Source organism: Clinocottus analis, unplaced genomic scaffold (assembly GCF_023055335.1).
Source record: "Clinocottus analis isolate CAN_PGR_092001 unplaced genomic scaffold, fCliAna1.0.p SCAF_20, whole genome shotgun sequence".
In the NCBI taxonomy this organism is placed as follows: domain Eukaryota; kingdom Metazoa; phylum Chordata; class Actinopteri; order Perciformes; family Cottidae; genus Clinocottus; species Clinocottus analis.
Window position 1 is genome coordinate 16,146,904 of NW_027175932.1, and position 25,082 is coordinate 16,171,985.

The window sequence follows — 25,082 nt, forward strand, 5'->3', positions numbered from 1 at the left end:
GCGGTACCCAGGTGCTGGTGGACCTGTTGGACTCCACCTCTGTCAGCATGGTGGGGCGCCTTCGCTGGCTGGAGTGGCAACGACAACAGCTCAAAAACCCCTCAGACAAAATCCTGGTGCTGTGCTCCAAAGGCGTCCAGGCAAAGTGGAGGGCCATGTGCGGTCAAGGCCGGGTGACTCTGAGGGAAGACGTTCTCTCCCCGACCGACGACATGCTCACTCCCTTCCTCAACCTCTCCCTACCAGACATGCACCAGGCCGGCATGCTGGGGAAGTACTTGGTGGCTTACTTCGACGACATCAGCAGGGAAGAAGACGTGCCATCAGTCTTTGACCTCGCAGTCAAATACAAGCTGATGAAGCATTTTGAAGAGCTGTATTTCCGCATCTTAGACATTGAGAAGTATCAACCAGGTCAGGTCAACCACATCAAGGGCATTGGTGGGGATGAATACTTTGACTGTTCATCAGGGAGCGCCCTGAAGAATGCCATCGAAGCCTTCCAGGCCTACCAGGTGGAAAATCCTGACTGGTTCGAGAAAGAGTGTGTGAACGATGAGGACGACGTCATGACTGAGACAAACCGACTCATAGACCAGCTGCAGATCCCTCCAGTCCTAGAGTGTGTTCCTCGGATCAGAGATGGGCTTCCTGTCTACTTCCATCAGGTAGAAATCAATGAGACTGGGGACGGTCTTCTCGTGCTGACACCTGAACTCAACCCACTGTCGTCAATGGCAGAACTTACACCATTAGTCAACCCTCAGCGTAGACTTCCATATCTTTCCAACCTGGACGAGGTGCTGACGAATCCAGTGCATCCTCACAGCCCCTCTGTCTATATACTTGAGCCTGTTATGAACAACCTGCGACCCCCAGGACAGACCGGCCTCTCGCCGCAGGCAGAACCCTTTGGTCCCACAGAGGATGAGAAAGAAGACTCCCTGCTCCCAATGGGCCAAATCTCTGCTTATTGGGAGAAGAGAAGCTCGGCCCCACAGGACTCCTGCGATGCAAAACGTCAAGAATGTTTGCGTGCCAGCATGCTGACGGAAGACGTCCATCAATCTGAAATGGGCCACTCTCAGCCTGCAGAGATGGAGGAGGCTGAGGTTCTGGAGCCCAGTGGAAAGGGTCCCAGCAGTGGATCTGATCAGGGCTACATCTCCAAGATGTCCTCCCAGGTCAACGAGGATCCACTAGTGGCTCTGAGGAGACTGCAAGAAGAGCTGTTTCACAAGAATCTGGTATACTCTGACTCAGGTCCTGAAGGGAACTGATGGCACAGTGCAGAAGTAGCTACGAACCGTCCACTGACTTCAACCTGTGTTCCATCATGCATAGAACACAATGAGCTGCTCCTGGGGCCAGAGGTTTATCTCTATTATTATTGTTATTTGATCAAAACAGATGAAGACAAATCAACATGATCATGACTTCATAGATCAAAGACAAGTAAAAAAGATAGTTGCCCAGCTTCTGTCACTTATTTGATTTCATTTTTATAAAACAAAAAAACAAACAAAAGAATTTGGTCCAAATCCTGACAGGAAGTGCTGACGCTTAAAGAGAGTGAGTGTCCTCAAGGAATCCGCTTCATGGAAGTCGCTCTGACAGGACCTCTGCAGGAAGACGTGTTTCTGTGTTTCCTTTACAGCGGCACCGCACATCAACACACTGAAAGGATGGGAAAGATAAAGTATACACCTATCTAGCTGAGTGAAGGACAGTTTGAGTTAAAGAAGAAATTACAAATGATCCGGTTTCTACAGGAAACCAAAAAGGCCGCTGCTGCAGAGTTTCTACTGAGTGAGTTTCAAGCTGCACCAGAGGAATAACATGAAGTTGGATATTTATTTTGCTGGTTGAATTTGAGCTGCTCCGCTCACTTCTGTAGCTCTGGCCCACCTCCTGGTGGCAGGGAGGACCACACAAATACAAGTTGGTTCCTCCTTTCGGACATTCTTGATTTAATCCAATAAACAAACTGAAAATGTACACAGACCCTGTACTTGAACAGGATGTACAGCTCTACTTCTGGGTCCTTTACAATGACTCACTAGCGCCCCTCTAGGTACACATGGTGTTGCGTGGTATTACAGGTAGAATCCCTGTCGTTTGACCTCCATGTGAGGCAGCTGTCTCCTTCCTGTTTCCAGGCATGAAAATCCCTCACCTTTCGGCGAAATTCGCCGTTTAGAAACCAAAATAGGTGACCTACGTGAATCGTGTAGATTCAATGAGTTTTTTTTTGAGGGGGGGTGTGTTTATATTCAGTGAACTGAACAGGTGCGCGTGTGCCAGAAGGGAGCGTGAGTGCATGGTAATATAATATTTCATGGTACGTCTAAGTTAAGTTACCCAGGAGCTCTGTTGACATAGACTAAGCTAACGTTAGCTACAGCTTAATGAATGGAGTCATTGAACACAGCAGGAGAGGACGTGACGTTAGCCCGCTAGCTAACGGTGGAAAGTTATTAGCTAACGCTTCCGGTAATGAGGAGCTAGATTCTGAGGTGAGGGGACTGAGAGCCGATCACACAGGACCAGACGTTTTAAAGCGCAGCCGCTTAAAAAACTCCTTGACGAAAACTTGCCGGGAGTTTTTTTTTAAATTTTTCAAGCGAGTACGGCGAGTAAGTATCCGCAAGTTGTGTCTGGATGACGAGAGCGTTCAGTTGTACTTTGGGTGAGCAGGAGTCAGCTGGAGCGTCTCTGAGCAGCAGAGTCCTGTTTCCATCTGGGATTGTAAAACTCTTACATGCGTCACTTTCACACGTTCATGCACTCTGTGCATTTTACTTATCCTTATTTTTATTCTTTTATTTTTTGCTTTTTACTCCCTGCAGAATCAACTGTAAATATTCAATATTCCCAGTTAAATATCCACGCTCCCTCCTCATTGCACTGTTTCATTACTTACGAAACAATTCCAAACTAAGATCTATTTTATCTACGGCCAAATTAGAGATGATCATAAACACTTTTATCTCTTCTCATATTGATTACTGCAACGCACTTTTTTATTTTCTCATCTTTTTTAGCATGCTAGCTGGTTAGCATGCTCATTTTAGTAGATATTTTTTGATATAACGTCAAGACTTTTATTTCCTAACATTCTGTTATCAATGTTAGTTCATTTGTTGAATGTTTTAAACTGAAAATATCAGAATTGTTACAGTTTTAATCATTTTTCTGCAGTTAAAGTACATTGAAGGAAATCCAGTGGATGTGACGTGTTCTATGGGTGAAAGGTCAAATCAGTCAGGAATAAGGTTTATTGTAAATAACATGTGTTAGATTACACTTTCTTTGATTATGAAGGTTACAGAATGTATCTTTGTGTCAGGGTCAGTCATTTTCCACAGTTATATAAATATCAACTCCAAATCACTTGTCCAGTTTATTAATACTGTCTTACATCTACAGTACATGAACTGCATTATATCAGTACAGATGGACAGCACAACTTCACAGCACAGCTAGACTCCTCTCTGGAAACAACAGCAAAGTTCTTTCTGTAAAGCACGTTGGAAGAAAAAGAAACAAGGTGTTTGTCACTGAGCTAAACATGAGCAGGTGTGCAGCGTGACGGCCTTCTGAAGAGCATGTCCATCAATCAAAGGTCCCCAACACCTCAGGTTCACCGGATCCTTTTCAGAGCACAGGTACATACACAACCATGTAGCAGATTAATAATACAATAGTATCAAATATAACATCTGAAGTAATGTGGCTGTATATGACTACCAAGTGTGAGTGCAACATGAGAAACAAAGTACATTGTTGTGTGTGGCAGCTGTCTTCATATCAGCAGCAATATACCACAAATATCTATCCATCTATATCCATCCATGTCTTCCGGTTTCCAAGAAGAATAGCTGAACCCAGCAGCTTCATGAAGGAACCGACTCTGGGCTGCTGAGGGCCCCGGTGCTGCGGCGCCGGGCAGAGCGCCGTGGTGGATCCCTGGTCTGCCGTGGTTTGCATGTCAAAGTGACGACACGGCAGGGTCACATTTCATGAGGGTCTCTGCATTATGACCAAAGTAGTTTATTGTTTTTCCAATGACCCAAAGGAGCATGATGATCATCTGCAGTTTGTCTGCTTGCAACAATGAAACATGATAAGGATGTGGTTAGATTCATATGTTAACATGTTGATTAACGTGTTAACCAAACCACATCTTGGACTCTTGAGTGGTCTTTCAGAGCTGCTGCGTGTCAGAACCAGTAGTTAGTAGTTTAGTTGCTCTCTGGTTGTGTTTCTCTTACGTAGCGTCATTCAGGAGTAAAAGCAATTCTCTTTCACTGTAATCAGAGAACAGTTTAGTTGCATTGTACCAACATTTTGAGATTCAGAAACACATAATGGGTGCAAACAGTTTAAGAATGTGTCAACAAAACAAGATATAAAGGACTTCAAACTTTCTGATTTATCTGGCCAGCTGTTCCCAAAATCCAATATTTCCCAAAGTGTCTGGTTGTTCCAGATTAACTTCCAGCCGCCTGCTGACTGAGCCGTGGGTCCATTGTATTGATATGTGGAGAATCAGTCACACACATGAGTTCTGCTCCGGCCGGCACCACATGATAGAACATCGTCAAAAAACATCATGAGTCCAAATACATGTGTTTCAGGACCATGGACAGAGCTTAGTATTACTATTATTATGTTTCAATCCTAGTACTGAGGCGGAGCACAGGTGATCAACACACTTCTTTTTGTAAGTAGAACTTTCTTCCCCACTTCCATCCCCCATTGGGGCTGCTGACAGGAAGCCAGCAGCTGTTTACAACTTGAATGGGAAACAATAGATTGTTTTCCATCCAGCAGACAAAGACTCCGCTGGACTCGCACGTCTCTTCAGTGTTGTACTCAGACGTTCAGCAGCGGCCACGAGAAGAAGAGCTCACTACTCACGCCGCTGAGGATGAGTCCAAGCTCTGGAGCAACAAGCAGCAATAGAAACAACAAGAGACAACGCGGTTGTTTTTTCTGTGATCTTGGAGGTCCGGGACATCAGAAAGAGTCTTTTCTTTTGTGAAATGGAGGTCTTGGCCTCAGGTGACCCTTAACATCTATTCAAATGATGACGTCAGAGACTCATGAACCCACAAGTGAGAGAAGTAAAACAGTAGCAGAACCAGAAGCAGAACCAGTGACACCAACAGAAACTCTTGTAGTCAGCGGTCGGGCCATAGAAAACCTGTTGGACCTTTTTGCCTGGTATTGACCCGTGTACTAGTCTCAGTACCAGACGCAGCATTCAGAACCAGCAGAGCTGTGCAGGCAACAGAACCCCTCTCGGGGCATTACGGGTACAGCAGAACCATAAAGTCCAGCTGTGTCCTGCTGTCCCGCTGCTGCGTCTCTACGGCATCAGTGGAATGCAAACACAGCACTCAGCACCAGGTCCAGTTGGTTCTCTTGCAGATGTTGGGGGCCCGGAGGCCTCAGGTGTCACAAAGCCTGTGTCGCTCGCCTCATCACAATGTGGTTTGCTAATAGAGACCACTTCATGGCCGGGGCCTTAATGTTCATCCAGTCAGGGGCCCTTTTGTTTATAAATGGGCCCTATGGTGTTCGAGGGTCTGGGGCTCTGAGGGTCCGGGGGCCTGGGGGTCTGAGGGTCTGGGGGTCTGAGGGTCTGGGGGCCTGGGGCTCTGAGGGTCCGGGGGCCTGGGGTTCTGAGGGTCTGGGGTTGGTCAACCCGATCCCCCAGACTGCAGTCTCAGACTTTAAGGCTCCATGTTTTGGAGTTCAAGATATTTCAGATGATGGAAATGGAAATGTTTTTCTATTTATGTTTTTAAATGTATTTTTTCACCTCATTTCAACAGAATTCATTTTCACACGTTCTAAACGTTTTAAATGTTTCAAAAGTTCTTTACTTTGGCAAATCAAAAGAAAACCAGCAGGTTTTTAAGAACTATTTATTTGTTATAAAGCCGTTACAATGAAACCACAGGGACCCGCATGTGAAGACAAGCGATATCCCAGACGAGGCCCCGGGGCCCCGAGGCCCTCTTCACCTCTATACTCACCTGCAGGTAGGTGAAGACGGTCTTTGCCTTTTGGGTAAAGTGACCCTTAATGTGTGGAATCTGGATAATTATCTTTAGTTATTCTTTACAATATTAATTTCCTTTGAAATATAATCACAAATATAACAAGATATTATTTCATAAATATTCTTTCATGTGGGTTTCTTGTGAAACTTTTCTCCAAGTCATAATTTAGCCAAAGGTCTGGAAGCAGGAGCTGGCTTTGTAATCCAGAGCATCTGGAATGAACTTGTCTTCCGCGCGGCCCCGCAGCCCGCAGCCCGCAGCCCGCAGCCCGCAGCCCGCAGCCCGCAGCCCGCAGCCCGCAGCCCGCAGCCCGCAGCCCGCAGCCCGGCTCTAGGACTGGGTGACGGCCAGCGTGTTGACGTACCCGTGCGGACACATGTCGTTCTCGGACACGCAGTGGGAGAACTCGGCCGGGTTGCGGCCGCCGGCCAGCCGCCGGACCCCCCGCAGCGCCGCGCACTGCTCCAGCAGCTCCAGAAGCCGAACCGCCAGGAAGAAGATGTTCTTGAACATGAACACCGACACCGGCATCCGGTACACGTACACCTGGAAGCAGCGGACGACCAGCAGCGGCGCGTTGACCAGCAGGCCCGTGCAGAAGCGCGCGCCCAGCCAGCGGCAGCGCAGCTGCGACGCCGTCAGCTCGTACAGCCAGACCACCGGCACGGCCAGCACCAGGAAGTACACGCAGACCACCGTGTACTTCAGGGACGCGGAGGGGACCTCGCCCCTCAGCAGCATCTCCACCAGCGTGAAGCTGTCTAGCAGGTCCACGCAGGTCCCGAGGAAGCAGGTCTGGGAGCGGTGGCGCGTGGCCCCGTTCAGGTCCTCAATGATGGCGGTGATGAGGCAGAAGAGGAGCGGCGCGGACAGCAGCACCACGACCTTAAAGCCGGTCACGCCGCACGGGACCTTGAGCTCGATGAGGTCCAGGATGGACGTCTCCAGGATGAGCACCACCTTCGGGGTGCAGGCGATGACGTAGATGAGCCAGGCCAGGTAGGCGTACGTGAACTCCCCGAGGCTGCAGCCGAAGATGGAGCTCTTCTGGTGGAAGCCGCAGGCCCGCTCTCTCTTGCTGCGCGCGTTCTTCATGAAGAAGATCCCCCAGCCAGAGACCACCACCAGATCCGTGGCGATCCATGAGCACCAGTACAGGTCGGTGAAGATGATGAGGTAGAAGTCCAGCATGCCGCCCTGGAAGACCAGCAGCAGGAAGCAGAGCGCCTTGTACAGCAGGCTCCCCCTGGACGGGTCCGCCAGCAGCGGGGTGCTCTGCATGAACTCCCCCGATGTCATGACGCGGGCGGCGGCGTGGCGGACCGGGGGTTGCGGGGGGAGGATGCTGCCGCTCGGGGCCTGGGGGTCCCGGCTCCCGCTGAGCGGCCCGGCTTCCGGAGGGAGGGGGACGGGGGAGTCTGGGCCGGAGCTCGCTTTGAATCGTGGAGGGTCTTCCTTCAGATGGTCGTGCCCGGTGTTTGCGATCATTGTATGTGTGCGGCGCCTCCCTTCCTCTCCTCTTCCTCCTCCTCTCCCTCCCTCCTCCTCCCCTCTTCCTCCCTCCCGAGACTTTTAAAGGTGGAAAAAAAGAGAAGCGCAAAGACCGGCATGGAGTCTAGTGGACTGGACTACAGCTGAATTATTTTACTTTAATTATTATTCTGTTGTTAATACATTATTTGGCATATAAAGTAAATACATACATTCATTATTTTTAATAATAATACAAATAATAATAGGTGTTCAATTGATGAAAATATATTTGACACAAGCTGTATTTACCCGTGTGAACATTTTAATAATAAATAAATAGGCTCTGCGTGTGACGTCATTAGAGCGTCACTTAGCTTTCTCCTCAAAGCTGCACACATGCATGCTTTCAGTGCATGTTAGTGTATGCTAGTGCATGTTAGTACATTCATTTAGTGCATGTTAGTGCATGTGAGCGCCGCTTTTATAACAAGGGCATAATACCATAAAATACATGAACTTTATTGTCCCGCTCAGGGAAATTTGTCTTGGACTTTGTAGTGTGTCATGAATGCAAAAGGCAGAAGAAACAGCAGCCGCACGGGTCTGAACTCTAACTGTAGACCTGAACCAGTCCTAACTATAGACCTGAACCAGCTCTAACTATAGACCTGAACCAGCTCTAACTATAGACCTGAACCAGTCCTAACTATAGACCTGAACCAGCTCTAACTATAGACCTGAACCAGCTCTAACTATAGACCTGAACCAGTCCTAACTATAGACCTGAACCAGCTCTAACTATAGACCTGAACCAGCTCTAACTATAGACCTGAACCAGTCCTAACTATAGACCTGAACCAGTCCTAACTATAGACCTGAACCAGCTCTAACTATAGACCTGAACCAGCTCTAACTATAGACCTGAACCAGTCCTAACTATAGACCTGAACCAGCTCTAACTATAGACCTGAACCAGCTCTAACTATAGACCTGAACCAGTCCTAACTATAGACCTGAACCAGTCCTAACTATAGACCTGAACCAGCTCTAACTATAGACCTGAACCAGCTCTAACTATAGACCTGAACCAGTCCTAACTATAGACCTGAACCAGCTCTAACTATAGACCTGAACCAGCTCTAACTATAGACCTGAACCAGTCCTAACTATAGACCTGAACCACCTCTAACTATAGACCTGAACCAGTCCTAACTATAGACCTGAACCAGTCCTAACTATAGACCTGAACCAGCTCTAACTATAGACCTGGACCAGTCCTAACTATAGACCTGAACCAGTCGTAACTATAGACCTGAACCAGTCCTAACTATAGACCTGAACCAGTCGTAACTATAGACCTGAACCAGTCCCAACTATAGACCTGAACCAGTCCTAAATATAGACCTGAACCAGTCCTAACTATAGACCTGAACCAGTCCTAACTATAGACCTGAACCAGTCCTAACTATAGACCTGAACCAGTCCTAACTATAGACCTGATTAAATAGACTCAAGTATTTAGACTGCGCACAGTTCAGAGATTCATAATAAACTTTAATTTCAAGTTAAGATGGATGGCTGTGGAACATAGAAAACACACATTTCCGTACAAACATATGCATTCAAAGGAGTTTAACAGGTTGAGACCAGCGGTCAGGATGTGTGGACGAGCAGCGGACCAGAGCAGTGACCTGCAGGACTCGTACAGCTGCGTCTGAGGAAGGACTCGCTCCTCTGGTCTGGAAGCTTCACACGCTGACCACAGAGAACCAGACCACTTGAAAACACGATTCATCATTTCATTCACTTTGCAAAATAACTTCCATATTCGTTCTAAAAAGGTGGAACTTTTCGTAGACGAGTGTGTGTGTGTGTGTGTGTGTGTGTGTGTATGTGTGTATGTGTGTGTGTGTGTGTGTGTGTGTGTTATATTCCGGGTCCTCCACTGTGATCTGGAACACAGAGCTGACTCCTCAAAAAGGGAGCAGCTCACACTCGATGGCGTATGGAAGTGGAGCTCCGTCTGAAGGCGCTCTCCTGTCGCTCAGCAGTAGATCTGCCGTGAAGCTTCCAGCTGTGAGCGCTGCAGTCTGTTCCACAGCTGACGTCATCAGCTGATCAGACACTGAGCCGGCTGCTCGTCTCGGGCGGTTTCATTAGATCTATGACATCATGACAGACTGTGTTGCGCCTGGAAGGGCACACGGGAGGTTTTCAGTACAACATGAACATGATAATGGTGAATGCATTGAACATCAGCACAATATATCAGCAGCTTTAATAAAGGGGAAAAGCATATGTAAAATCTTACAAGGTGCCCATCACGATTACAGTAAAAGGTGCTGAGTGAGTAAGAGTGCATCCTCAGTCTCAGAAGTACACATTAACACCTGGGTAGATGATCCAAAAGTTAAACCCACACCCACAAAATAAACTTGACAATGTTTATTAGCAATATTTGAAGAAAGTTATATTTTGTTAAATCTTATATTGAGTTCTTTTTGTCATTTTATATATTTTTTCCTTTTAACACGAATTGCACAAGATGGACCCATAAGGATAGAAGTCTAGAAAATGTTTAGCACGAGCGCACGTGTTAGACTTTTTTTTCTTCTTTTTTTCTTTTAAAAGTTCATTTAGTAATGGCCTGCTTCAAAACACTGCCGACACGGGGAAGCTGCCGTCCTCCTCATCGAGTCTCCACGGCCTGCTATAGGTAGATCTCGTAGAAATCGTCCAGCTCCCCGTGAAACAAGTCCCACTCGTCCTCCGAGTCCGTGACCTCGTCGTCGGTCCCGGCCGCCAGCAGCATGAGCAGCATCTCGCTCAGCTCCAGCGTCACCATCTCCTCGTCCTCGTTGTCGAAGGAGTCGCTGCTTTCCCGCTCGTCGAAGATGTCCCACAGCGGGGTTCTTCTGGAGTTCTGGGAGGAAGAGGGAAGCTTTATTCTGGATCCCCACAGCACACAAGACACCTGAACCCCAGCTACTCCCGGGCCCCACGGGGCCTTAAGGATCTTTTCTTTCTTTAACATGACGTGGTGTCTAAGTGAGGAAGCAACTTCTGCAGAACAACTAACAACAACAGCAACTCAGGAGGCAACCCAGGAGGCAACCCAAGAGGCAACCCAGGAGGCACAGGTTCAGTGTCGAGCGAGAGACATCAGACGAGGCTGCAGCCCAGCTGCTCTCCATGCTCACCCTGCTCTTCCCCCAGTTTCCATGTTATCTCTAGTTCTAGTTCTGGTTCTAGCTCTGGTTTAGGTTCTGGTTCTAGCTCTGGTTTAGATTCTGGTTCTAGCTCTGGTTTAGATTCTGGTTTAGATTCTGGTTCTCGCTCTGGAGGCTGCTGGAGGTCTGGTTCTTTGGAGCCAACACTACATGATCTAACTACTACACTACACATGACCTCACTACTATGACCTCATACTCACTACTATGGCCTCACTACTCGCTACTATGGCCTCACTACTCGCTACTATGGCCTCACTACTCGCTACTATGGCCTCACTACTCGCTACTATGGCCTCACTACTCGCTACTATGGCCTCACTACTCGCTACTATGGCCTCACTACTCGCTACTATGGCCTCACTACTCGCTACTATGGCCTCACTACTCGCTACTATGGCCTCACTACTATGGCCTCACTACTCACTACTCACTACGATGGCCTCACACTCACTACGATGGCCTCACACTCACTACGATGGCCTCACACTCACTACGATGGCCTCACACTCACTACGATGGCCTCACACTCACTACGATGGCCTCACACTCACTACTATGGCCTCACACTCACTACTATGGCCTCACACTCACTACTATGGCCTCACACTCACTACTATGGCCTCACACTCACTACTATGGCCTCACACTCACTACTATGGCCTCACACTCACTACTATGGCCTCACTACTCACTTCTATGGCCTCATACTCACTACTATGGCCTCACTACTATGGCCTCACTACTCACTACTATGGCCTCATACTCACTACTATGGCCTCATACTCACTACTATGGCCTCACTACTCACTACTATGGCCTCACTACTCACTACTATGGCCTCACTACTCACTACTATGGCCTCACTACTCACTACTATGGCCTCACTACTCACTACTATGGCCTCACTACTCACTACTATGGCCTCACTACTACTCAATACTATGGCCTCACTACTACTCAATACTATGGCCTCACTACTACTCAATACTATGGCCTCACTACTACTCAATACTATGGCCTCACTACTCACTACTATGGCCTCACTACTCAATACTATGGCCTCACTACTACTCAATACTATGGCCTCACTACTACTCAATACTATGGCCTCACAACTACTCAATACTATGGCCTCACTACTACTCAATACTATGGCCTCACTACTATGACCTCATACTCACTACTATGACCTCATACTCACTACTATGACCTCACTACTATGACCTCACTACTATGACCTCACTACTATGACCTCACTACTATGACCTCACTACTATGACCTCACTACTCACTACTATGGCCTCATGCCTCACTACTATGGCCTCATACTCACTACTATGGCCTCATACTCACTACTATGGCCTCATACTCACTACTATGGCCTCATACTCACTACTATGGCCTCACTACTCACTACTATGACCTCACTACTCACTACTATGACCTCACTACTCACTACTATGGCCTCACTACTCACTACTATGGCCTCACTACTCACTACTATGGCCTCACTACTCACTACTATGGCCTCACTACTCACTACTATGGCCTCACTACTATGGCCTCATACTCACTACTATGGCCTCATACTCACTACTATGGCCTTATACTCACTACTATGGCCTCATACTCACTACTATGGCCTTATACTCACTACTATGGCCTCACTACTCACTACTATGGCCTCACTACTCACTACTTTTACCTCACTACTCACTACTATGATCTCATACTCACTACTATGGACTAATACACCCCACATAGGGCGATTGCATTATATCAGTTGCTTTTGACAAATGATGACAATCTTTAGCACTTCAGTATTTTCATGAGAACTTGCTGAGGAAATGACAGCATTTGAAGAGAGAGTGTGAACTTTTACCCGATTCCTGCTGCTTGATCCGGTCTGTCGTCGCTGGGGTTGAGCATCCTCCAGCCGGCCGTCAGGAAAGGCGTGCTTATAGAAGCAATTTGAGCCAAAAGGACATGTTCCACGACCCTCGTCAAAGTACCGGCACTGTTTACTCCTGGAGAAGACAAAAAGGGAACAATACAAACAGTAAATTCAGACACAGTCTCTGTGATCCAGAGCACAAAAAGCCCACCACAGGCATCAAGCAACACCATCCATTTTGGAAGATATTTCTCAGTGAAGCTTTTTAAATGAACATGGAATTTTCTTTTGTGTGTTTCAGAGTTAAAGTCTTCAAGGGATCATCCACCAACTCCCTGCAGAGCTTTCCATCAGTGCCACCCACTCTCACAGATCTACCATTAGAGAGCATTCGTGCTAAAGAGGCAGAAAACAGACTGTGTCTCTGTTTCTTTGAGCAGCTGGTAGCAATAAGGCTTTAGTCCAGCAAGAGAAACAGCTTTAGGTTTTTAAGCAAGTTTTTTCTCCACATAGGAAATGATCTGTGTACCCCATGCCATCCTTGTATTTCTGGATGAGTTTCTGCTTGTCCTCCTTATCCTCCACCCAATACTCGCTTGGGATGACAAAGTTGGATGTTATCCGACACTCTGGACAAGACCTGCAAAGAAGTAAAAACAAGTGGTGGAAACAGTCCTAGAACATTGTAGTCGGTTACAAGTACTATTGAAGATCTGCTGTGTGGTCACTGGGATTGTTCATCAAGTTATAATTAATAACACTGTAAGGGCTCAAATGATAAGGGTCGAAGTTGCAGAGCTCCTTCCTCCGTCAGACCCTTTCCAAGCTCAGAGAAGGCGTGACATCTGAAACAGTGTACACTAGAGAAGCACCGTCTCTAGTGTACACTAGAGACGCACCGTCTCTAGTGTACACTAGAGAAGCACCGCCTCCAGTGTACACTAGAGAAGCACCGCCTCCAGTGTACACTAGAGAAACACCGCCTCCAGTGTACACTAGAGAAGCACCGCCTCCAGTGTACACTAGAGAAACACCGCCTCCAGTGTACACTAGAGAAACACCGCCTCCAGTGTACACTAGAGAAGCACCGCCTCCAGTGTACACTAGAGAAGCACCGCCTCCAGTGTACACTAGAGAAACACCGCCTCCAGTGTACACTAGAGAAACACCGCCTCTAGTGTACACTAGAGAAACACCGCCTCCAGTGTACACTAGAGAAACACCGCCTCCAGTGACCACTAGAGAAACACCGCCTCCAGTGACCACTAGAGAAACACCGCCTCCAGTGACCACTAGAGAAACACCGCCTCCAGTGACCACTAGAGAAACACCGCCTCTAGTGTACACTAGAGAAACACCGCCTCTAGTGTACACTAGAGAAACACCGCCTCTAGTGTACACTAGAGAAACACCGCCTCCAGTGACCACTAGAGAAACACCGCCTCCAGTGACCACTAGAGAAACACCGCCTCTAGTGTACACTAGAGAAACACCGCCTCCAGTGACCACTAGAGAAACACCGCCTCCAGTGACCACTAGAGAAACACCGCCTCCAGTGACCACTAGAGAAACACCGCCTCTAGTGTACACTAGAGAAACACCGCCTCCAGTGACCACTAGAGAAACACCGCCTCCAGTGACCACTAGAGAAACACCGCCTCCAGTGACCACTAGAGAAACACAGCCTCCAGTGACCACTAGAGAAACACCGCCTCCAGTGACCACTAGAGAAACACCGCCTCTAGTGTACACTAGAGAAACACCGCCTCCAGTGACCACTAGAGAAACACCGCCTCCAGTGACCACTAGAGAAACACCGCCTCCAGTGACCACTAGAGAAACACCGCCTCCAGTGACCACTAGAGAAACACCGCCTCCAGTGACCACTAGAGAAACACCGCCTCCAGTGACCACTAGAGAAACACCGCCTCCAGTGACCACTAGAGAAACACCGCCTCCAGTGACCACTAGAGAAACACCGCCTCTAGTGTACACTAGAGAAACACCGCCTCCAGTGACCACTAGAGAAACACCGCCTCTAGTGTACACTAGAGAAACACCGCCTCCAGTGACCACTAGAGAAACACCGCCTCCAGTGACCACTAGAGAAACACCGCCTCCAGTGACCACTAGAGAAACACCGCCTCTAGTGTACACTAGAGAAACACCGCCTCCAGTGACCACTGTGTCATTACTCTCATGGTGCCTGCAGCGCTGTCGTAACATTGTTCAGGATGCGATGCTTGGAAGTTCTGCTTTTGTCTTCCTTTCACAACGGTCCTCCAGTGAACTGACCGGGAACTAAAAAGCTCATCTCAGAACTTTCCTGCAGACTGTTCAATGAACCGGCTCTAAAATATCAAAGAAAGGAAAAGTCCTTACTGGTTTTCATTATAAGGCCTGTCTATTGCCACATTTTAAACCTGTAATATCAGATCAATACAGCTGGTGTAACCAGGTTAGATAACAGTCATGCAACTATTGACCGGAGTTTCATGAATAGAAATATTAAATGAGTTGTTTTTGTTCTACATTAATGGAGACGACAGTTTAAGGTTCTCAGTTGTATGGATGTTTCAGTCAACGAGCTGTAATGAACACCTCGTGCTTTGTACACCTCACATTTATCACACAACTTGTTTGGTCATTGGTTTTGATGTTCTACAGATTATAACGTTTGACATTCTCCTGAGAAACTTTACCAGATAATAACTGAACAGACAGCCGTAGAAGGATGAAACCAACGGTCACTTCCAAAGCCTGCGTTGCCGTACGTTGGTGACTCACTTGATGATTTTGCTTTCAAACTGCTTGGCACTCCTCCACTTGCGAATGCACTTCAGACAGTAGCAGTGGCTGCAGTTGGACAGGATGCCGAAACGCCGCTCGCTCGGGTTGGCCTTCTCAAACACCACCTCCATACACACACCACACATCATGTCTTTGCTGCGCTGGATGGCAAATGAAATTTCCATATCCTTCTCATGGGCCTCGATGCATGCCTAGGAGAGGGAACAGTTAAAGCAGCACACTACAACCGTTTCCTCCTCAGATAACGTAGAGAGAAAACCAAGGTGTTCACTGAGCTGTCACAAGAGGAGCATCTCCTGGATTTAAATCAGACCACTGCACGGAGCAGCTGTGCTTCTGGCTCATGTGTTGCTTGTGTAGCACGCCAACACGCTAGCAAAGCTAAGTTGCCTATTTGAATTGGAATGATGGGGTGGTTGGGTTCGTTTCTGTAAGGTGGCTACCACACAGGTTTACCTGTGAGGGGAGGATTTAGCGATGTCTCAGACCATCCTAATGAAAACAAAGTTATCTTGAGTGACTGTGGGTCAGTGGTAGAGCGAGGTTCATGCAGTCAGAGGATGGGCAGCTTAAACCGCGGCTCCACTGGTCCATGTTAATGTGTTCTTGGGCAAGATACTTAACCCCAAATTGCTAAATTGCTCCTACGGTGAGTGAATGGGTGTGAATGGGGAGGTGGCACCTCGCATGGTAGCCACTGCATGAGGGATAAATGATGTCATGCAGTGTTAAGCGCTTGGAGTGGTCAGAAGACTAGAACAGTGCTATAAAAGTACAGTCCATACACAAGTTTATTTTTAACAGTTTTTTAGATTGTACTTTAGAATTTATATGCATTTTAATTCTCCGCCCACTGTAGAGTAAGAGAGAGTCGTCTGGATCAAATAATCTGAGGCAGTGAGATATTTGTGTGATGTAAAAGCATCCATCTCCGCTTCACTAAAGGTTTCCCTCTCTTCAGAGGTCTCTGTCAGACGGTGTCAGTGCGGATTGACACATTTAATAAAATGGAAACAATTCTGTTTCATAAACACAAAAAGGCTTTCAGAGGGGATTAGCCGTGGGGATCAGTATCAGGATCCCTTTACTGTATTCTACTGCCTCTGCCTACTCAGCAAAATACACATTCACTTACCTCTGACATTACTCACTTCATTATCAAATATAGCAAAGAGGCCTTTACAAACATTTAGGGAACAGCTTCTCAATTTCAGGCAAATGAACCAAAAGCGACAGACACAGAATACCTATCAGCATTATTATCCACCTCGAGTAATGCCAGAAGATTTCAGGAAAAGAGGGACATGTGGGGTTGTTTCTGCACCCTTCACCTTTGTGTGGGCGGAGCGCTGGGCGTGGTCGGTGGGGTGGAGCACCTGGAGGCCGCACATGTCGCACACGTCGCCATGGAGATAGGCACAGTTGATCCCGTAGCGGCACTCTCCGACGGCCGCGTACGGACAGAGCTGCTTCCTCAGCTCCTTCTTGTCCTGCGACGCCTCGCTGTCAGACTCCTGGATGAGCGGGGCGGAGCTCTCAGGCTTCACCGGCTCGGCTGCACAGACAATACGTTCACATTTACTTTGTGTCATCAAACTCAAATGCCTCCGTCTGCTAATGAGCCCTCAATGTTACCTTTAAACTTGAAGGGTAACTTCTCGGCCCTATCGCGCTTTTACTCAACTGTATAATGAGGACAATGCTTTCCCTCCTAATGATCCAGTATCGAGTTGTGCAGCTAAGAGAGTGGAACGCTACGTCCACTAACAGGACTTATCAGAAGTGATCTCATCCGTTTGTTTTTCTGTCCAAACCTCATTCAAGGAGAAGTTTTGTGAGGAAATGTGAAACTTCTACACGTGTGTGGTCGTCGGGTCACAGCAGCCACATGGACCCTCGCGCCTCCTGCGTAGGAAGGTACCAATAGTAGATACCTGCGATAAATATCACGATACTGGTATATTTATCTGGTATGGTCATAAATAAAACCTCTGTATGGTTCCCTTTTTACCAACGTGTTCCTGCCCAGCTTTTGGGACACTTAACAAATGGCATTAATATTAGTATTAGCCTACAGCAAGATGTTAATGAACACTACATGGTGCCGCCACAGCATTGGTTATCCACGGCTAGCTCGGCCTATTGGTTGCTGTCTGACGTGTTGCCTCCTTGGTCTGTGTGGCTTTGTTCAAGAGACGAGTCTCTGTGTGTCAGTGGGCTTTCCTTCAGTCTGCAATGTACCCAAAGTACTTCCAGATTTTACTTCTGGCATCTTTTCGCCCCAACAAGCCGAGGACGGTCAGCAAGAGCTCCTGCATTGAGGCCCTGCTCACTGGCTGTGAGGCCTAAGTTACCCTTCAACAGAGTCACAACCTGAGCAGCTCTGTATTTACAGACCACATCCCACGGGGAACCATGAGTGTTGTTCACAGCCGTTGTTCACCGACTGCTACAGACCAAACAAACCAAGAGACGCAAACAGGAAATGATCACCAATCCTCTTCAGGCGGTCTTGTTCCAGTCTTTCGCCTCACATCAACGTCTGAATGAAAGAGTTCAGACGAGCCTACATGAACTAAGTCAAATGGAGAAAAGCACCAGAGGCTGTTAGAACAGAAAGTAACCTAACCCCAACTGTCTTTCCCACGTCGACGAGCATCAGGATTTTGAAGGACAAAAACTGTTTTGAAGGAAACTTCATGAGTGCACATCCTTTGATTCATTGATGGATTTCGAGCTCTCAGCTACATGTCCACAATGACCATAGAAGCTCCAGTGACACTGGAGGCTTTCTACTATTTAACTAACTTTCAACTATTATTATAGATGCTTATTAAATTTACAATTCTTGTGTAACCCAATTGGCTGCCAATGAAGGGTATGGGCGTCTCAACGGAGGTATGAAAGACCTCCCCATCGAGTCTTCACACATGCTATCGATGCTATCCACTCACCCCGTCCACAGTACGGCTGTCCTGGTACAAACTCTGCAGCGTTGACCCAGTCTTGTGCCCCTGAACCGGGTGTTGGCCCACTGGGTTCTGGGTCTGACGAACCGGCTAGCGTGACCGAGGGCAGCGGCAGCGTCTGTGGTGTTGGCGACTCCTCCTTCTTCGCTGGCTTACAGTGTTCAAACCTGAGGAGGCACAGGACCTGAGTGTCACGGTTCAAATGATTTACTGCCTGACAGCATCCACGGCGGGAAGACGGAACCAGAGCAACGGAAACGTCTACAAACACAAGGGACAGGCAACATCAATAGAAATATAAAGGATAACTTCAAGATGCTGAATATGAACAATCCAGGATTGAAACACAAAACAAACTTCTACCATCAGTAAAAGCTTCATATGAGTATAAAGAACGCAAAATGTTTTGCAGAACACATGAGTCGTTACTATACAGGACGTTGTCCATATGTAATGACACGGCATCTCCCTCAAGACAGCATTTCAACTACTGAAGTGTAGCCCCCTTCCTAAAGAAAGAAAAACACACAATAGCCACTGAAATAACTTGAAACTGACAATTAAACGAATGAAAACCAGACATTGCTTTTGAATTGTGGTTTAACCGAATAAAAAGATTCCTGGACAAAAAGGATGCTCCCCTTAACTCAATATTTAGTTGCACAACCTTTTGAGACAATCACTACAATCAAGTGGTTTGTGTGACTCCACAGTTTGGTCCAAACGGCTCCAGCTGGCTCGGTTTGAAGGGTCTCCTGCCTGCAGCTCCAGAGCCGAGCCTCCTCCATGTTTCAGCTACAGTGTTCTGCTCTTTGTATGCTTCATGTTTGTGTCTGTGAACATAGAGATGATGTATCCAAAGGAGACGCTCCATCGTCGTCACCGACGTCCCGTCCTTGCTATCAAACCGCTGCCGGTACCCCTGAAGGAGCTGGTAGCGGCCGTCATTCAGACGCTGTTGTGGGACTACGGATAATATTATGAACCCTGACACCATGGAGTTTATGTTCCCACGCATGTGGAATTTAAATAACAAGTACAAAGCAGAACTAGTGGTCGTTTCCATGTTGGATGGAGTCATTGTTTTTACGTAGATAAGCCACGCCCCTTTCAGGAGCGAGTAACATTTGCGATGTGTTTGGCGTAAACGCAGCTTTACTCTGCTTGGCCCGCCTGCCACATTTTAAAACTCATTTTGGCCCTGAGCAAAAGGTTTGCCCGCCCGAGCTAGCGTCTCACCTAGAAGCTAGAACCTCAAGACTTACTGATGGCATCTTTCCTACAGAGGGCCATGTGCATCTGGTGAGTGAAATGCTGATTATGTTACTGTTTTATACATTTGCAGTCGTATCGGGGGGTTAGCTGAAGGCCTAGGGCTGAAACCTACGGCCCGCCACTGGAACATACAGCTATACAAAAGGAACACCTGCCCAATCACTCACCCATGACAGTGAGCTCAATCCTTACACTGTTAACCAATCTGCTCCCAGACTGGTGAGGGGAGGAGGGCTGGAGCTATGCATACAGGAATGACAGAGGAGGCTGCAGCACAAACCGAGTGAGAGCCCGAGGAGGAGGGGGGGGGGCCCTGGGGGTTGCAGAAGAGAGACAGAGTGAGAGAGCTAGACGGAGCCTATCACAATAGACAGCCCAGGGAATTCAGCCATAACAAACCCCCACAGTGAGAGCTTTTCTCTGGACTCTTAGTACAGAGTGCACAGACATATAGAGGATACCCTCCTCACTGCAGCTCCATCACAAGGATGGAGGAATGTGCCTCATCAACACAAGAGCAGCAGCTCAGTGCTAAACACACACCAAACCAAAGGCTTCCTACAGGCCATAAGCAGAGTAATAAAAGAAAATGATCAACTATGTGAATAACTAATGCCCCCCTGCTGTTGCTGCTGCTGCTGCTGCTGCTGCTGATCCGAGGGCCTCTCCAACTATGGGGATGCTCCTGAGGCCCGACAGGCAACAGACACCGTCTGTACACACTGGCTGCTGCTGTCTGGGTGTTTTCAAAGGGCTGTCTGGACCATCTTTAACTGTCAAAAGGTTAATGTAATTCAACATACTGCTCTTTGAAAACATTGCACTCTTTGATAAAAATGACTGCGTAAGTTTAATGTGTATTATGTATGGTTTTAAACACACACATGAAGCCATATCCATTAAGGGTCAGACTGTGGAACGTGTACAATCCTATAAATATCTTGGGACAACTATCAACTCCAAATTGAACCTTGAAGCAAACCGTGAAGTCGTGTGTAACAAGAGGCACCAGCGTTTGTCTTGTTTAAGGAAACTGTCTTACTTCCACATTAACAAAACGATGATGACCTTATTTTATCATGCTTTTATTAAATCAATTTGATCTTTTTCCCTGGTGTCGTGGTTTGGAAACCTTTCTTCAAAGAGCAGAAACTCTCTGCATCAGACTGTGAAATGCTCCAGCAGGCTGATTGGTGAGACACAACTCAGTCCAGAGTCCCTGTACACCAGACAGCTAGAGCGCATAGCCGGCTCCATTTTAAAGGATGACACCACCCTTTGCACAGGGAGTTTCAGCTTCTCCCCCTCCAGACGGAGGCATGTTGCCCCACGGTGCAGAACAAAGTGCTATGTAACCAGCTTTGTTCCAGCAGCCATCACACAGGTGAACACATTATAACCACAACAGCACTGACCTGAGGACTTTCATCATGTTTGTCTGGTTGTCTGTGGTAATGTATGTCAAGATGGATGCCTTGTTTTTCCACTGTTTTTCTACTGTTTTTACTCCTGCAAACCAAGTCTAAGCTCGGGTACCAATATAGTAACCAAACCAAACCAAAACCAAACCAAAACCAAACAAGGGTTTTGTTAATGATAACAAATATAATATAATAGTTTGTAATCATGTGGCTATTTCCAAAAAGCATATAATTAATCCGCAGCCTCATGCGTATGACATGATTTTAATTCATTTTTAAAGGGATACACTTTGTACACGTTTAAAGTCTTTCACACTTGTTTTCATTTTGATCAATAGTAATAATAATAATAATAATAATAATAATAATAATAATAATAATAGGTACTCATTTTGATAATTGAGTAACAAATCAGATAAAGCAAAAGACGCCAACATTTGACTGGTTTCTCCAAGTCCTCTAAAGTAAACTTTGCGTTAAGGACTTTTAACCAGAAATAATAAATATTTTAAATCATGATCTAGGAAATTGTGCATGGTATATTATAAATTAGTTTCATAAACAAAACAAGTAATGATGAAACATTTCGATGCATCATATTCAGATTTTTGGAAAAACCCAATAGAAACCTTCCAAAAATCTTCGTAAATCCTGTCAGCTGAGTCTCCATTCCCTTTGCATGCACTAGAATGGTTGTCCTCTTCATCTCAACAAAGAGTGGTGGTGATGAAACCAGGAGTGTTGAACATACATCAGCATCACTTGTATCAGAGACTATTCTATCCTGCAGAGCAATTATAGATGTCACAGCTGAGTGGTTCCGGTTTTTGGTTGGACTTAAAGGTGTTGACACAGATACAGAGCAGCATGTTGACATCAGCGGTCTCAGGTGTCTGTTCCACTGCAGGAGCAGGCTGCAACACACTGACAACTCCTGCCAGCAAAGTCGCTGTGCTGTCATTTGGCCGAGGGCAAGGCCAGTTTTAGAAAGGAAGTTATGATGGAGCTTAACTCACAACCAAGAGCACTTTTTAAAGCTGTGGCAGCTGACTTTGAACATGCCAGTAGATTACAAACATAAGCCAAACTGAATTAATTGAATCCACATAGGAATAATAAGTTTACCTGCAACGGTCCCCAAACACACAGTTTCCCTTCTGAAAGAACTTGCAAGTCATGGCTTCGGGTTGGCTGCTGGTCAGATCGTGGGAATATCGACAGTGGTCTCCTTCTTTGCATAGACCATGCATGAAATACCTGAAAATACAAAAGAATAAGTCGTCGAGTAAATAGACTAGATTTCCTGTCAGAGGCCTACTGGCATGTTTATTCTGTATGTCAAACCAAACTTTACATTGAAAACTAAGTTTAGACGTTTCTTTTAAAAACATGCTAGATCCAAGCGAGACAACTCTTGGCAACACAATTTAGCTCGGGTCAAGTCAAACAATTGTAATTCCAGGATCTCTGGATATGGCACCCAGCAGCCTGCTATGAGACCATAACATAACTAGCAAGCAGCGGTGTCAAAAGTATTCACATTCATTACTTAAGTAGAAGTATAGATACTTGGATTTAGAAATAAAAAAAGTAAAAGTAGAAGAATCAACTCAAGCTTTTTACTTAAGTAAAAGTATAAAAGTACTGGGTTTCAAAACTACTTATAAGTAAAAAAGTAAAAGTAATGTAAGGGGATTTTTTTTCCATTCAGGACAAATTCTTAAGCCGGTCTCAGGGGCCTATAGTGCACTACCCCACCTCCCCAAAACAATCATTTTTCTAAAGGCCACAATGACTATAATGTTGTATTAAAATGGTATATTGAAAAATGTGGGATGCACTAGGCTACCTGTTTCAGCTGCATATATGCCCATTGAAAATGATCCCATTTTATTACAATGCAATACATTAAAGTACCATATGTGTACTACTGAGCATTAACATGCATTTCATGGAGCGGAAGACATGATAATAACTAGTTGCCTATAAGTATTGTAATATGTATGTTGAAAAAAGTCCATACAAGCCATATCTCACGGCAAAAAAACAGTCCTAGGCGCGTTGGTTCCTCTTTAGACTCCCGCTAAGGAGCGCACCTGTAAACCTATCCGCTGCATAGACATCCTATTTACCTCAAACAGACAGTCGCGGGAGAAACTCACGCGACCGGGGAACCGCCGGCAGAGAGGAGCAGAGAGACGGAGGTATCGGGCTCTCAAGTCTCACGCATTGAACGTGACTGTCCCTCCCGGCACAACAGCTATTCGGCGCCGCGTATTTCTCGTCGCGCGCACCCCCCCTCGAGTGCTCGAGTTCTCCGAGACGACATATTTGCAATCGGCTTCTCTGCTGTCCTTGCTGGAGAGTGACGTGATTGTAACGGTTGATTTGTGTCATGTTCAGGTGCATCGCGTAAAAAACCAATAGGGTGTCGGATGGTATATACTTCTCATCCATCCCCAATCAAATTCACTCTATCCGGATGGCGCGATTTATCTGGCTAGCTAGCCGGAATGAAAAACAAACCAAACATACCAAAATGAAATAGTAACGAGGCTATTTTTTAAAAAGTAGGGAGTAGAAAGTACAGATATTTGCGTGAAAATGTAAGTAGTAGAAGTAAAAAGTAGTCTGAAAAATAAATACTCCAGTAAAGTATAGATACTCAAAATTCCTACTTAAGTAGAGTAACGAAGTATTTGTACTTCGTTACTTGACACCTCTGCTAGCAAGCTGTATGCTAACCCCCTCAGCAGCCTGCTATGAGACTATAACATAACTAGCAAGCTGTAGCCTAAACCCCTCAGCAGCCTGCTATGAGACCACAACAGAGCTAGTAGGCTGTATCCTAACCCTCAGCAGCCTGCTATGAGACCACAACAGAGCTAGTAGGCTGTATGCTAACCCTCAGCAGCCTGCTATGAGACCATAACAGAGCTAGTAGGCTGTATCCTAACCCTCATCAGCCCGCTATGAGACCATAACAGAGCTAGTAGGCTGTATCCTAACCCTCATCAGCCCGCTATGAGACCACAACAGAGCTAGTAGGCTGTATGCTAACCCTCAGCAGCCTGCTATGAGACCATAACAGAGCTAGTAGGCTGTATGCTAACCCTCAGCAGCCTGCTACGAGACCATAACAGAGCTAGTAGGCTGTATCCTAACCCTCAGCAGCCTGCTATGAGACCATAACAGAGCTAGTAGGCTGTATGCTAACCCTCAGCAACCTGCTATGAGACCATAACAGAGCTAGTAGGCTGTATGCTAACCCTCAGCAGCCTGCTATGAGACCATATCAGAGCTAGTAGACTGTATGCTAACCCTCATCAGCCTGCTATGAGACCATATCAGAGCTAGTAGGCTGTATGCTAACCCTCATCAGCCTGCTATGAGACCATAAGAGAGCTAGTAGGCTGTATGCTAACCCTCAGCAACCTGCTATGAGACCATAAGAGAGCTAGTAGGCTGTATGCTAACCCTCATCAGCCTGCTATGAGACCATAACAGAGCGAGTAGGCTGTATGCTAACCCTCAGCAACCTGCTATGAGACCATAACAGAGCTAGTAGGCTGTATGCTAACCCTCATCAGCCTGCTATGAGACCATAAGAGAGCTAGTAGGCTGTATGCTAACCCTCAGCAGCCTGCTATGAGACCATAACAGAGCTCACAACAACACGGCGCTCCACCAAAGCTGGCGAGCAGCAGCTCAGCCGAGCCGATGACGCTGTTGTCAGTCACTCGCCAGCCACCGTTTAAAAGCTATTTTGGTATCAAGCGACAGACGATATAACGCTCATTGTCTTTAATATTTTAATAGTTATTGTTCTTGTCTTACCTGCAGGTTACGTGTTTGGTCCAACCTACTGTTACTGGTGAAGCCGCTGTAGACGCTGCTGCTGCCTCCGCCATTGCTGTTTATGTTGAGACGCT

The 25,082-nt window shown here is 46.7% G+C and overlaps 3 protein-coding genes across 4 annotated transcripts in view; 1 reads left to right on the forward strand and 2 right to left on the reverse strand.

Moving 5' to 3' along the window:
• Positions 1–3,376, forward strand: part of il17ra1a (interleukin 17 receptor A1a) — a 12,422-nt gene extending 9,046 nt beyond the window's left edge. Inside the window, exon 11 of the mRNA XM_068586139.1 lies at positions 1–3,376. This exon is cut by the window's left edge and continues 153 nt beyond it. Within this exon, the coding sequence (XP_068442240.1) occupies positions 1–1,280 (1,280 nt within the window). The 3' untranslated portion in view covers positions 1,281–3,376.
• Positions 3,158–7,610, reverse strand: tmem121b (transmembrane protein 121B). Its single transcript, XM_068586140.1, has 2 exons — positions 6,439–7,610; positions 3,158–3,518 (listed from the first exon to the last, which is right to left on the reverse strand). Exons 1-2 carry the CDS (start codon positions 7,560–7,562, stop codon positions 3,443–3,445), a joined length of 1,200 nt encoding a protein of 399 aa, XP_068442241.1. The 5' UTR covers positions 7,563–7,610; the 3' UTR covers positions 3,158–3,442.
• Positions 7,611–9,808: 2,198 nt separating this feature from the next.
• Positions 9,809–25,082, reverse strand: mkrn1 (makorin, ring finger protein, 1). Of its 2 annotated transcripts, none has more exons than XM_068586495.1 (8): positions 24,988–25,082; positions 22,276–22,407; positions 18,440–18,621; positions 16,817–17,040; positions 15,462–15,676; positions 13,204–13,314; positions 12,663–12,807; positions 9,809–10,470 (listed from the first exon to the last, which is right to left on the reverse strand). In XM_068586495.1, exons 1-8 carry the CDS (start codon positions 25,059–25,061, stop codon positions 10,258–10,260), a joined length of 1,296 nt encoding a protein of 431 aa, XP_068442596.1. In that variant the 5' UTR covers positions 25,062–25,082; the 3' UTR covers positions 9,809–10,257. The 2 variants fall into 2 exon arrangements, with proteins under 2 accessions (XP_068442596.1, XP_068442597.1); XM_068586496.1 differs by lacking the exon at positions 24,988–25,082 and adding an exon at positions 23,283–23,423.